This window comes from Oncorhynchus mykiss, chromosome 12 (genome assembly GCF_013265735.2).
Source record: "Oncorhynchus mykiss isolate Arlee chromosome 12, USDA_OmykA_1.1, whole genome shotgun sequence".
Taxonomy (NCBI): Eukaryota; Metazoa; Chordata; class Actinopteri; order Salmoniformes; family Salmonidae; genus Oncorhynchus; species Oncorhynchus mykiss.
Window position 1 is genome coordinate 8315088 of NC_048576.1, and position 15788 is coordinate 8330875.

Consider the following 15788-nt stretch of genomic DNA (forward strand, 5'->3'; position numbering starts at 1 on the left):
CAAGGTGTCGAAAGCGTTCCACAGGGATGTTGGCCCATGTTGACTCCAATGCTGCATGTCCCTTGGGTGGTGGAACATTCTTGATACACACGGGAGTCTTGATTGTGGAAAAACCCAGCAGCTTTGCAGTTCTTGACCCGAACCGGTGCGCCTGGTACCTCCTACCATTCCCCGTTCAAAGGCATTTAAATATTTTGTCTTGCCCACTTACCCTCTGAATGACACACATACACAATCTGTGTGTCGATCGTCTCAAGGCTTAACAATCCTTCTTTAACCTGTCTCCTCCCCTTCATCTACACTGATTTGAAGTGGATTTAACAAGTGACATCAATAAGAGATCAGAGCTCTCACCTGGATTCACCTGGTCAGTCTGTGTCATGGAAAGAGTTGTTAGTGTTTTGTAGACTCAGTGTATATAAACAGTCTGACTCAGCAAACACCAGTCAAGCATTGAGGTGCTGACACCATGATACCACGGCAGGTTTGGTGGGAATCCTCCATGCTGGCTCAAGTCCATCAGGGTAATGTTCAGTAGGATACACCATGGCACAGGTTTTTGCTACGGAAAGCATAAATCTGTGTTCTTATTGGACAAGGTCAGGTAGTACTCCCCATTTCGAAATGTTTTCTCCCTACTGATATGTTGATCAGGCACCAAATGGAACAACACAGACTGAAACACGGAGGGACTACCTGGACATGTCCAAAAAGAAACCCTTGTTTTAAAACGTTTTGCTACGGTGTGCCTTACTGAACAGGACCTAGGTGCTATAGCTTACCCTTCTGGATCCTTCCGTCCAGTTCTGCAGCTCCTTTAGGGATGATGGCCTTCACATAAACCCCTCCATGCTTCACACTGGTATTCACTCCACCCTGAGGAGAACAGGTCGTGTCACTACAGTCAACCAGACAGAGGGAGCATAATGCTGTATTCACTACAGTCAACCAGACAGAGGGAGCATAATGCTGTATTCACTAGTCAACCAGACAGAGGGAGCATAATGCTGTATTCACTACAGTCAACCAGACAGAGGGAGCATAATGCTGTATTCACTACAGTCAACCAGACAGAGGGAGCATAATGCTGTATTCACTACAGTCAACCAGACAGAGGGAGCATAATGCTGTATTCACTAGTCAACCAGACAGAGGGAGCATAATGCTGTATTCTCTACAGTCAACCAGACAGAGGGAGCATAATGCTGTATTCTCTACAGTCAACCAGACAGAGGGAGCATAATGCTGTATTCACTACAGTCAACCAGACAGATGGAGCATAATGCTGTATTCTCTACAGTCAACCAGACAGAGGGAGCATAATGCTGTATTCTCTACAGTCAACCAGACAGATGGAGCATAATGCTGTATTCACTACAGTCAACCAGACAGAGGGAGCATAATGCTGTATTCAGTAGTCAACCAGACAGAGGGAGCATAATGCTGTATTCACTAGTCAACCAGACAGAGGGAGCATAATGCTGTATTCTCTACAGTCAACCAGACAGAGGGAGCATAATGCTGTATTCACTAGTCAACCAGACAAAGGGAGCATAATGCTGTATTCACTAGTCAACCAGACAGAGGGAGCATAATGCTGTATTCTCTACAGTCAACCAGACAGATGGAGCATAATGCTGTATTCACTACAGTCAACCAGACAGAGGGAGCATAATTCTGTATTCACTAGTCAACCAGACAGATGGAGCATAATGCTGTATTCAGTAGTCAACCAGACAGATGGAGCATAATGCTGTATTCACTACAGTCAACCAGACAGAGGGAGCATAATGCTGTATTCACTAGTCAACCAGACAGAGGGAGCATAATGCTGTATTCTCTACAGTCAACCAGACAGAGGGAGCATAATGCTGTATTCAGTAGTCAACCAGACAGAGGGAGCATAATGCTGTATTCAGTAGTCAACCAGACAGAGGGAGCATAATGCTGTATTCTCTACAGTCAACCAGACAGAGGGAGCATAATGCTGTATTCTCTACAGTCAACCAGACAGAGGGAGCATAATGCTGTATTCTCTACAGTCAACCAGACAGATGGAGCATAATGCTGTATTCTCTACAGTCAACCAGACAGATGGAGCATAATGCTGTATTATCTACAGTCAACCAGACAGAGGGAGCATAATGCTGTATTCTCTACAGTCAACCAGACAGATGGAGCATAATGCTGTATTCACTACAGTCAACCAGACAGATGGAGCATAATGCTGTATTCTCTACAGTCAACCAGACAGAGGGAGCATAATGCTGTATTCTCTACAGTCAACCAGACAGATGGAGCATAATGCTGTATTCACTACAGTCAACCAGACAGATGGAGCATAATGCTGTATTCTCTACAGTCAACCAGACAGAGGGAGCATAATGCTGTATTCTCTACAGTCAACCAGACAGATGGAGCATAATGCTGTATTCTCTACAGTCAACCAGACAGAGGGAGCATAATGCTGTATTCAGTAGTCAACCAGACAGAGGGAGCATAATGCTGTATTCTCTACAGTCAACCAGACAGAGGGAGCATAATGCTGTATTCTCTACAGTCAACCAGACAGAGGGAGCATAATGCTGTATTCAGTAGTCAACCAGACAGAGGGAGCATAATGCTGTATTCTCTACAGTCAACCAGACAGATGGAGCATAATGCTGTATTCACTAGTCAACCAGACAGAGGGAGCATAATGCTGTATTCTCTACAGTCAACCAGACAGAGGGAGCATAATGCTGTATTCACTACAGTCAACCAGACAGATGGAGCATAATGCTGTATTCACTAGTCAACCAGACAGAGGGAGCATAATGCTGTATTCACTAGTCAACCAGACAGATGGAGCATAATGCTGTATTCATGTCTTCCACAGACTACCGGTCTATGGGGTTATTAGTTGGTTTGTATTATCCAGATCAGATGTATCTAAGTGGTGTTGTTAACATGACGGATCACCATGATAGACCACATGACTCAAGTTGAAAGACACTAACAATAATAATACTACTCATTCACAGGGGAAATTACACTGCTGGTCACTTCAGCAAATCAAAGTGGTCAAGCAGGCAGTGGCACAACATCTACGCAGGCATTAGTAATACCAAGATTAAACTGGTGGGTCAAATGATACTTCTGTAATCTGTACCTACAGCGCCAGTGTCCCCATGTGTGAATCTTCCTCCATTCAACATGTCTGTTTGAGAAAATTTGCATGCAGAGACGCAAAGCAATCTACAAATCCCACAATGAAAGTCAAGCAGCAGACCTACGACGCTAGGCAGCAGAGCGACGCCAGGCAGCAGAGCGACGCTAGGCAGCAGAGCTACAGGAAAACACATACACCAGTCATGAGGAAAGAACCCCCCCCCCCCCCAAAAACAAAAACGAGAGAACCTTTCAGAACAGTACCAGAAACAGTACACTCAGTAGCAGAACCGTGACACTAAGTAACAGTACCGTGACACTTATGCCCAAGCTGCTGTCCTTTTTAGACAGCTCAACGACAAACAGATCTCCAGGAGAGAGACTACTGACCCCTGGGACATTGCCACTTAACCCTCCCATGCTGCCGTTGGGGAGAGGAGGAGTTAACTCCTGCAAACAGAGAACATGGCAGTAAATGGAACATTGGGGTTGTTGCCAGGCAACAGACATGCAGAGAGAATAACAGGAAGTAGTTTTAGAGGAGGGGGAGGAATTGGTATAACATAGGAAAAGGTTGAAAGATGCAGCCATACTATAACACTGTATTGCATTTGTTAAAATTCTAAATGCAATGACATGTAGCCAGACATGATTAAACAAAACATGCAATTAGTTTGTAAAAAAACGTCAAACATTTGAGAGGTTGTTTGTTAACTCCATGCATCTTTGTAGTGGTATTGTATAGTCTACCTTGAGGATACCTACAAACATATGACTAAAATACTAGGGACTGTTTCTCAGGTAGTCTTCAGGTGATACACAAGATGTTCAACATTATTCACTGTACATGTTGCTCTTGAATTTGATCTTGTAGCCTACTGACTACCAGACATGTCAAAAGCACCAAAACACCACCAGAGAAAAACTCTCCACTACAGGTAACTGAAACAGAGCTGGCACCTGTTGAACTCGTTAAAGTTTTGTCAGAAAAAAACACCGGTCCCTACCTACCTTTTTAAACTTTGGTTTCTCTTGACTACTAGAGTACGTCTCCTCATCCATTTCAGAGTCCCCTCTATCTGAATAGTCTGGGTCTTTAGGGACCTCAGGGATCTTAGCTTTCCTGGTTTTGGGTGGCAACGCTGGTGGAGACGCTTTGAGTGGGTCGAAGGTCAAGGCGATGTTGTTGGTTCGATCCTGGTGATGGAGTATGGATACGGGTACCGAGGCAGCTTCAGTGGGCAGGGTGCGATGAGGGTGGGTGCCGTTGACGGGGGTCTGGTGAGGTGCATTGGTGCTCTCGGTACTGGAGTCCTGTGAGCGGAGGCTGCTCTGGCGTGGGACAGTGGAGACAGACGGGGTGGTGGTGGGGAGAGGAGGGCTGGGGGAGCCTGTTCCTGCCTCCTGTTCCTCAATTGAAGACTCAAAGTCCAGGTCCTGTTGTCTCTGTCCGGAGACCACCAGAGGAGCCTGGGGTTTATAAACAAACCCTGACGGAGGCTCTAGAGGAGACAGACAGGAATAGTGGTTATGATTGCACTGCTACGGATTATAAAACGTGACACAGGCGCTTATAGTGCCTCAAACATCTATAACTACATTCATAAAGGATACTAGTTATAGGATTGCTCTACCGCTAACCCCAGCCAGTCAGACCCGGCGCTAACCCCAGCCAGTCAGACCCGGCGCTAACCCCAGCCAGTCAGACCCGGCGCTAACCCCAGCCAGTCAGACCCGGCGCTAACCCCAGCCAGTCAGACCCGGCGCTAACCCCAGCCAGTCAGACCCGGCGCTAACCCCAGCCAGTCAGACCCGGCGCTAACCCCAGCCAGTCAGACCCGGCGCTAACCCCAGCCAGTCAGACCCGGCGCTAACCCCAGCCAGTCAGACCCGGCGCTAACCCCAGCCAGTCAGACCCGGCGCTAACCCCAGCCAGTCAGACCCGGCGCTAACCCCAGCCAGTCAGACCCAGCGCTAACCCCAGCCAGTCAGACCCAGCGCTAACCCCAGCCAGTCAGACCCGGCGCTAACCCCAGCCAGTCAGACCCAGCGCTAACCCCAGCCAGTCAGACCCAGCGCTAACCCCAGCCAGTCAGACCCAGCGCTAACCCCAGCCAGTCAGACCCAGCGCTAACCCCAGCCAGTCAGACCCAGCGCTAACCCCAGCCAGTCAGACCCAGCGCTAACCCCAGCCAGTCAGACCAAGCGCTAACCCCAGCCAGTCAGACCCAGCGCTAACCCCAGCCAGTCAGACCCAGCGCTAACCCCAGCCAGTCAGACCCAGCGCTAACCCCAGCCAGTCAGACCCAGCGCTAACCCCAGCCAGTCAGACCAAGCGCTAACCCCAGTCAGTCAGACCCAGCGCTAACCCCAGCCAGTCACTCACGAGAGAATTCATTAAGCAAATATTCAACCTAGTTCAGACGCAGAAACGTGCTAATTAACTATAACGACCATAATCCATTGCGCCTGTTTTTCCCGGCTCAGAGACGGATCAGAGGGGAAGAGTCATTATTTCATTATGCATTTAATGTTAAAAATAAATCATCTAAAACTGTTTGAACCGAAATCGCCTTAAAGCACTAAACTCTCAGCACTAATAATGGAATATAATGCACAACAAGAGGTGCTTATAACTACTCAAACATCTATAATAACTACATAAATAGATACAAAGAGCATTTCTCTGGCCTGTGAGAGATACATAATGCATTATAATGCAAGACATAGCTGCTAATAACTGCCCATAAACTACCTTCATAAAGTCTCTCTCTGGGTTGAGACACCACCAGCGTGACATCATCGGGGGCGCTCTGCAGGACCTCGGTGGCAGCGGTGTGGGGAAGGCCCTGTAGGTTCACCTCATTCACAGAGATTAGACGGTCCCCTGCAGAACACAACACACACACTGTCACTCACACGGCACATACTGGAGCAATCTGGAGTCATCTATTCCACACAAGTCAGATATGGCTCTCTGAAAGTTACAAAGTAAGGCTTCCTGATGGATGCAAATACACTTTTCTGAACCATTTACACTACACACACACACACACACACACACACACTACAATATCAGTGAAAAGTTTTAGAACACCTACTCATTCAAGGGTTTTTCTTTATTTTACCATTTTCTACATTGTAGAATAATAGGGAAGACATCAAAACTATAAAATAACACATGAAATCATGTAGTAATATATATATTTTTTAAAGTGTTAAATCAAAATATATTTTATATTTGAGATTCTACAAATAGCCACCCTTTTTGCCTTGATGACAGCTTTGCACACTCTTGGCATTCTCTCAACCAGCTGAGGTAGTCACCTGGAATGCATTTCAATTAACAGGTGTGCCTTCTGCAACGTTGATTTGTGAAATTACTTTCCTTCTTAATGCGTTTGAGCCAATAAGTTGTGTTGTGACAAGGTAGGGGTGGTATACAGAAGATGGTCTTTTACCAAATAGGGCGAAGTCCATCTGAATCTCAAATATAAAATATATTTAGATTTGTTTAACACTTTTTTTTTGAGTTACTAAATGATTCCATGTGTTATTTCATAGTTTTGATGTCTTCACTATTATTCTACAATAATAACAGTCAGTTCATCAAATTTCTGCTCTACTGGAGCTGCCCCGGTCAACTACAAGTTGACTGGCCTGCACAGAGGCCTGACCGCAACCCCATCGTACAACTTTGGGATGAATTGGAACGCCTACTGTGAGCCAGGCCTAATCGCCCAACATCAGTGCCCGATCTCACTAACGCTCGTGTCTGAATGGAAGCAAGTCCCCGCAGCAATGTTCCAACATCTAGTGGAAAGCCTTCCCAGAAGAGTGGAGGCTGTTATAGCAGCAATGTTCCAACATCTAGTGGAAAGCCTTCCCAGAAGAGTGGAGGCTGTTATAGCAGCAATGTTCAACATCTAGTGGAAAGCCTTCCCAGAAGAGTGGAGGCTGTTATAGCAGCAATGTTCCAACATCTAGTGGAAAGCCTTCCCAGAAGAGTGGAGGCTGTTATAGCAGCAATGTTCCAACATCTAGTGGAAAGCCTTCCCAGAAGAGTGGAGGCTGTCATAGCAGCAAAGGGGGGGGGGGGGGGGGGGGGGGGGGGACCAACTCCATATTAATGCCCATTATTTTGGAATGAGATCTTGGACGAGCAGGTGTCTACATACTTTTGGTCATGTAGTGTGTATTACACAAGTACGAGCAGACCCTTTGGCTTGGTTTCAAAGACATGGTGCAATACATTAAGTGCATTTTGTAAATGATGCTATATTATACAATACATTATTATTCAATACATAAATTATTATTATAATACACATTACATTATTAGTAGTAGACACTACATTATTATTATTATTATTATTATTATCATCATCATCACACTACATTATCATCACACTACATTATTATTATTATTATCATCATCACACTACATTATCATCACACTACATTATTATTATTATTATTATTATCATCATCACACTACATTATCATCACACTACATTATTATTATTATCATCATCACACTACATTATCATCACACTACATTACACACGACATTATTATTATTATCATCATCACACTACATTATTATTACACTACATTATTATTATTATCGCACTACATTACACACAACATTATTATTATTACACTACATTATTATTACACTACATTATTATTACACTACATTATTATTACCACACCCTACATTATTATTACACTACATTATTATTACACTACATTATTATTACACTACATTATTATTACCACACCCTACATTATTACACACTACAGTATTATTATTATTATCATCACACCCTACATTATTATTACACTACATTTTTATTATCACACTACATTATTATTACACTACATTATTATCATCGCACTACATTATTACACACTACATTATTATTATTATTATCCCACTACATTATTATTATCCCACTACATTATTATTATCCCACTACATTATTATTATCCCACTTACATTATTATTATCCCACTACATTATTATTATCCCACTTACATTATTATTATCCCACTACATTATTATTATCCCACTTACATTATTATTATCCCACTTACATTATTATTATCCCACTTACATTATTATTATCCCACTTACATTATTATTATCCCACTTACATTATTATTATCCCACTTACATTATTATTATCCCACTTACATTATTATTATCCCACTTACATTATTATTATCCCACTTACATTATTATTATCCCACTTACATTATTATTATCCCACTTACATTATTATTATCCCACTTACATTATTATTATCCCACTTACATTATTATTGTCCCACTTACATTATTATTGTCCCACTTACATTATTATTGTCCCACTTACATTATTATTGTCCCACTTACATTATTATTGTCCCACTTACATTATTATTGTCCCAATTACATTATTATTGTCCCAATTACATTATTATTGTCCCACTTACATTATTATTATTATTATCCCACTACATTATTATTATTATTATCCCACTACATTATTATTATCCCACTACATTATTATTATCCCACTTACATTATTATTATCCCACTTACATTATTATTGTCCCACTTACATTATTATTGTCCCACTTACATTATTATTGTCCCAATTACATTATTATTGTCCCAATTACATTATTATTGTCCCAATTACATTATTATTGTCACAATTACATTATTATTGTCACAATTACATTATTATTGTCACAATTACATTATTATTGTCACAATTACATTATTATTGTCACAATTACATTATTATTGTCACAATTACATTATTATTGTCACAATTACATTATTATTGTCACAATTACATTATTATTGTCATAATTACATTATTATTATTATTATGATTATTATTACACATTATTATTATCACACTACATTATTATTATTATTATTATTATACATTATTATCACACTACATTATTATTATTATCACACTACATTATTATTATTACATTATTATTATTATTATTATCATTACATTATTATAACATTATTATTATTATTATTACACATTATTATTATCACACTACATTATTATTATTATTATTATTATTATTATTATTATTACACATTATTATTATCACACTACATTATTATAATCACACTACATTATTATTATCACACTACATTATTATTATCACACTACATTATTATTATTATCATCATCACACTACATTATTATTAGTATCACACTACATTATTATTATTATCATCATCACACACATTATTATTATCTTTATCATCACACACTACATTATTATTATTATTATTATTATTATTATTATTATTATTATTATAATACATTGTTTCTCACTGACCTGGCTTGAGGCAGCCGTTGATATCAGCAGGACCCCCAGGAGTTATGGAGCTGATGAAAGTGCCAAGATCAACATGACCAAAGTTCTGTCCCCCTACTATCTGAAACCCTGTTGTAGACAGAGAGACAGCAGGTTAGCATGAACAGAGCAACAGACCAGAGTTCTGCCCTTGTAACATAACAAAATGTGGAAAAAGTCATGGGGTCTGAATACTTTCCGAAGGCACTGTAACCCAATTGTGTTTCCCCTATGTTGGAGGTCCATCCATCACAGCTAAATGTTGTGGCGTGGTAGTTGGCAGCACTAAATGAGGCTGTTTTTGTCTGAGAGTCTTAGTGCACTTCTATGCAGTGCACCTGCTCTAGGCCTGAAAACCCTTCTGAAAGCAGTGGGACTAACCTCAGCCATTTATCAGTGTCTCTGTATCAACTCAGCCGGCTCTATTCCGGTTCCCATGGATCTATTGCTTCCCAATCTGTCAAACCCGTCCCGACAATCTAAGCTACACCACAGAGTAAGAGGGGAACTCACCCAGGCCAGACTTCACATCTTTCTTCAGATTGACCGTGGTAATCTCTCTCTCTGGGGAAGGCAAGGCATTCAGCGTTGTCTTCAGGGAACCTTGGTAAAACGCCATCCAAGGAGAAGCATTTACTTAGCTTTACAGAAGTGTGTATATAAAGCTACCGAAAACTAGATAATGTATGTGGTACGAAAATGAGTGCACACACTACTGTAAGTCGTTCTGGATAAGTATGTCTGCTAAATGTCTAAAATGGTACTCGGGGCTCTAAAGTACAACCAATTTGGTCACATATGCGACTAAATATTTTGCTGTGTGACCAGGAGTTCTATTTGGAGAGCGCTGTGTGACTATGAAGAAAAAACAATCCCAGATAACAAATCAGGTCAAATGAGCTGACCCATATTATGGGTACAACATCCTCTGCTTCCTGTCGCAGATCGCCATGACCGCATGTTCTAAAACAGCTCTCGCGTTGACATAGTTAACCATTTGTTCAGTCGCGTTACTTCCTTGTCTCTCTGTCTAGAACAGGGTTTCAGAGAATAGGGGGGCAGAACTCTGGTCTGTTGCTCTGTTCATACTAACCTGCTGTCTCTCTGTCTAGAACAGGGTTTCAGAGAGTAGGGGGGCAGAATTCTGGTCGGTTGCTCTGTTCATACTAACCTGCTGTCTCTCTGTCTACAACAGGGTTTCAGAGAGTAGGGGGGCAGAACTCTGGTCTGTTGCTCTGTTCATACTAACCTGCTGTCTCTCTGTCTACAACAGGGTTTCAGAGAGTAGGGGGGCAGAACTCTGGTCTGTTGCTCTGTTCATACTAACCTGCTGTCTCTCTGTCTACAACAGGGTTTCAGAGAGTAGGGGGGCAGAACTCTGGTCTGTTGCTCTGTTCATACTAACCTGCTGTCTCTCTGTCTACAACAGGGTTTCAGAGAGTAGGGGGGCAGAACTCTGGTCTTATGCTCTGTTCATACTAACCTGCTGTCTCTCTGTCTACAACAGGGTTTCAGATAGTATTTATGCTGCAGTAGTTTATGTGTCGGGGGGCTGGGGTCAGTTTGTTATATCTGGAGTACTTCTCCTGTCCTATTCGGTGTCCTGTGTGAATCTAAGTGTGCGTTCTCTAATTCTCTCCTTCTCTCTTTCTCTCTCTCGGAGGACCTGAGCCCTAGGACCATGCCCCAGGACTACCTGACATGATGACTCCTTGCTGTCCCCAGTCCACCTGGCTGTGCTGCTGCTCCAGTTTCAACTGTTCTGCCTTATTATTATTCGACCATGCTGATCATTTATGAACATTTGAACATCTTGGCCATGTTCTGTTATAATCTCCACCCGGCACAGCCAGAAGAGGACTGGCCATCCCACATATGCTCTCTCTAATTCTCTCTTTCTTTCTCTCTCTCGGAGGACCTGAGCCCTAGGACCATGCCCCAGGAATACCTGACATGATGACTCCTTGCTGTCCCCAGTCCACCTGACTGTGCTGCTGCTCCAGTTTCAACTATTCTGCCTTATTATTATTCGACCATGCTGGTCATTTATGAACATTTGAACATCTTGACCATGTTTTGTTATAATCTCCACCCGGCACAGCCAGAAGAGGACTGGCCACCCCACATAGCCTGGTTCCTCTCTAGGTTTCTTCCTAGGTTTTGGCCTTTCTAGGGAGTTTTTCCTAGCCACCGTGCTTCTTCACCTGCATTGCTTGCTGTTTGGGGTTTTAGGCTGGGTTTCTGTACAGCACTTTGAGATATCAGCTGATGTACGAAGGGCTATATAAAATAAATTTGATTGATTGATAGTAGGGGGGCAGAACTCTGGTCTGTTGCTCTGTTCATACTAACCTGCTGTCTCTCTGTCTACAACAGGGTTTCAGAGAGTAGGGGGGCAGAACTCTGGTCTGTTGCTCTGTTCATACTAACCTGCTGTCTCTCTGTCTACAACAGGGTTTCAGAGAGTAGGGGGGCAGAACTCTGGTCTGTTGCTCTGTTCATACTAACCTGCTGTCTCTCTGTCTAGAACAGGGTTTCAGAGAGTAGGGGGGCAGAACTCTGGTCTGTTGCTCTGTTCATACTAACCTGCTGTCTCTCTGTCTACAACAGGGTTTCAGAGAGTAGGGGGGCAGAACTCTGGTCTGTTGCTCTGTTCATACTAACCTGCTGTCTCTCTGTCTACAACAGGGTTTCAGAGAGTAGGGGGGCAGAACTCTGGTCTGTTGCTCTGTTCATACTAACCTGCTGTCTCTCTGTCTACAACAGGGTTTCAGAGAGTAGGGGGGCAGAACTCTGGTCTGTTGCTCTGTTCATACTAACCTGCTGTCTCTCTGTCTACAACAGGGTTTCAGATAGTAGGGGGGCAGAACTCTGGTCTGTTGCTCTGTTCATACTAACCTGCTGTCTCTCTGTCTACAACAGGGTTTCAGAGAGTAGGGGGGCAGAACTCTGGTCTGTTGATCTTGTTGCAGTTACTTACACCATTTGTTCAGTCGTGTGACTTCATTACTAGCTAGCTAACTACCTGGTCACTTTACCAGTACATTCAGGGGGGGCACAGAAAGTAAGGAAGAGGGTTATATTCTTCAGAAGCTCAATGATCATAGCAATGAATGAATGACATATCTCTTGCATGTCGTCATCATCACAAATCTGATGTTTTTATTATTCTATTATTATTATTATAATAACAATAATAATAATAATAATAATAATACTGTCCTTTTTCTCCCCAATTTTCATGATAACGATCTTGTCTCATCGCTGCAACTCCCAAACGGGCTCGGGAGAGGCGAAAGGTTAAGTCATGCGTCCTCTGAAACATGACCCACCAAGCCGCACTTCTTAACACCGGCTCGCTTAACCCGGACGCACCAATGTGTCTGAGGAAACACCGTTCAACCGATGACCTGCAGGCGCCCGGCCCGCCACAAGGAGTCGCTAGAGCGTGATGTACATTTAAACAGTACCACTATCAAATCAAAACATCATGGTTGTATTAAGTTGACTGAGGATTTCCTGTCCTACTGACCATAACATGTTGAATAAGAAGATGCGTGTTGCTGGACTCTGGGTAACCTAATAACACACTATGGTGAGCACATCACTCCGCAAGATAAATGACCCACATGATTAAATACATTAATGGACAGCATTATCTGTTGTGGGTGTGTGTCTGTATGCATTCTCTCTGGTGTATCACAGAGACTGGTGAAATACATTGCTCTGCTCTCTAACTGGGAGCAGCCTGTATGTATGATGCATTGAAGAAGTTTAAACAGGCTGATCGCTTTAGCACATCTATATATCACTGTCATCCAGCACAACAGAAGCAGTGTGTGTGTGTGTGTGTGTGTGTGTGTGTGTGTGTGGGCCAGAGGCTAATGGGAGCGAGCTAACACAGGCTAAGCTAGGGTAAAAGGTCACGATACATTCTGGTGCCAAGCATGAGGCTGTTCAACTGGGGAGCCCTGGTCCAATTTAGTGCACTATATAGGGAATAGGGTGCCATTTTGGCCACACCTGGGGAACAGAAGCCAGAGTTATGGAACTCTACCAATGAGACTTAGTGTTGTTGCAGTTACTTACACCTATATAACTGAAGCTAAATACAGATAAAAACCCACACTCACTAGACCGACAAGTGTCCCAAATGGCGAACCTATTCCCTCTATAGTGCACTATAAAGGGAATAGGGTAGTAGTGGACTAAAATAGTGGACTGACGGGAATAGGGTAGTAGTGTACTATAGGGAATAGGGTAGTAGTGTACTATAAAATAGTGGACTAACGGGAATAGGGTAGTAGTGCACTATAAAATAGTGGACTAACGGGAATAGGGTAGTAGTGCACTATAAATTAGTGGACTAACGGGTATAGGGTAGTAGTGGACTATAGGGAATAGGGTAGTAGTGCACTATAAATTAGTGGACTAACGGGTATAGGGTAGTAGTGGACTATAGGGAATAGGGTAGTAGTGGACTATAGGGAATAGGGTAGTAGTGGACTATACAGGGAATAGGGTAGTAGTGGACTATACAGGGAATAGGGTAGTAGTGGACTATAAAATAGTGGACTATAGGGAATAGGGTAGTAGTGGACTATAGAGAATAGGGTAGTAGTGGACTATAAAATAGTGGACTATAGGGAATAGGGTAGTAGTGGACTATAGAGAATAGGGTAGTAGTGGACTATAGGGTATAGGGTAGTAGTGGACTATAGGGTATAGGGTAGTAGTGGACTATAAAGGGAATAGGGTAGTAGTGGACTATACAGGGAATAGGGTAGTAGTGGACTATAAAGGGAATAGGGTAGTAGTGGACTATAAAGTGAATAGGGTAGTAGTGGACTATAAAGTGAATAGGGTAGTAGTGGACTATAAAGTGAATAGGGTAGTAGTGGACTATACAGGGAATAGGGTAGTAGTGGACTATAAAGTGAATAGGGTAGTAGTGGACTATACAGGGAATAGGGTAGTAGTGGACTAAAGGGAATAGGGTAGTAGTGGACTATAAAGGGAATAGGATAGTAGTGGACTATACAGGGAATAGGGTAGTAGTGGACTATACAGGGAATAGGGTAGTAGTGGACTATAAAGGGAATAGGGTAGTAGTGGACTATAAAGAGACGGGCGCTGTCAGAGAGACATGTGCTGTCAGAGAGACAGGCGCTGTCGCCAGTCAGAGCTCACACCTGGAAAGGGAACAAACAAGTATGCCTACCTGAATACAAGAAACATCCTCACATGGTTACTAGACAATACAAGAAACATCCTCACATGGTTACTAGACAATACAAGAAACATCCTCACATGGTTACTAGACAATACAAGAAACATCCTCACATGGTTACTAGACAATACAAGAAACATCCTCACATGGTTACTAGACAATACAAGAAACATCCTCACATGGTTACTAGACAATACAAGAAACATCCTCACATGGTTACTAGACAATACAAGAAACATCCTCACATGGTTACTAGACAATACAAGAAACATCCTCACATGGTTACTAGACAATACAAGAAACATCCTCACATGGTTACTAGACAATACAAGAAACATCCTCACATGGTTACTAGACAATACAAGAAACATCCTCACATGGTTACTAGACAATACAAGAAACATCCTCACATGGTTACTAGACAATACAAGAAACATCCTCACATGGTTACTAGACAATACAAGAAACATCCTCACATGGTTACTAGACAATACAAGAAACATCCTCACATGGTTACTAGACAATACAAGAAACATCCTCACATGGTTACTAGACAATACAAGAAACATCCTCACATGGTTACTAGACAATACAAGAAACATCCTCACATGGTTACTAGACAATACAAGAAACATCCTCACATGGTTACTAGACAATACAAGAAACATCCTCACATGGTTACTAGACAATACAAGTTGCACAATGTTCACGCAGACAGACAGTGTTGGTACTGCCAAGGCCAATGTCAAAGCAAACAACAAAAAACAGAAAGACAAGCACAGCATGTCTCATAGCAACCAGAAAAAGACTGACCTACGACATCAGCATGTCCCGTCTCTTCCACGGAGGAGGAGGAGTCAGACTCTTTCTGGAAGCTCTTAAGACTCCAGGTGGTGCTGCCGTGCGATGCTGAGGAGCCAAACCTTCTGTTGAGGAGAGAGAGAGGAGAGAGAAAGAGAGGGAGAAAGAGTATTAACACCCTTCTACAGAGCCCCTACAGAGCCCCTACAGAGCCCCTAAAGAGCAGA

The 15788-nt window shown here is 42.6% G+C and overlaps 1 protein-coding gene across 3 annotated transcripts in view; it reads right to left on the reverse strand.

Annotated features, from left to right (window-relative positions):
• Nucleotides 1-15788, reverse strand: part of ptpn13 (protein tyrosine phosphatase non-receptor type 13) — a 169121-nt gene that overhangs the window by 23537 nt on the left and 129796 nt on the right. Inside the window, exons 21-27 of one of the 3 annotated variants that reach the window (XM_036936815.1) lie at nt 15574-15686; nt 10044-10133; nt 9513-9620; nt 5906-6037; nt 4162-4652; nt 3541-3600; nt 783-876 (exon numbers count right to left, since the gene is read on the reverse strand). In XM_036936815.1, the coding sequence (XP_036792710.1) occupies nt 783-876; nt 3541-3600; nt 4162-4652; nt 5906-6037; nt 9513-9620; nt 10044-10133; nt 15574-15686 (1088 nt within the window). Of the gene's footprint in view, nt 1-782; nt 877-3462; nt 3601-4161; nt 4653-5905; nt 6038-9512; nt 9621-10043; nt 10134-15573; nt 15687-15788 lie in introns of all 3 variants that reach the window. The other 2 variants (XM_036936814.1, XM_036936816.1) reach the window with 2 other exon arrangements.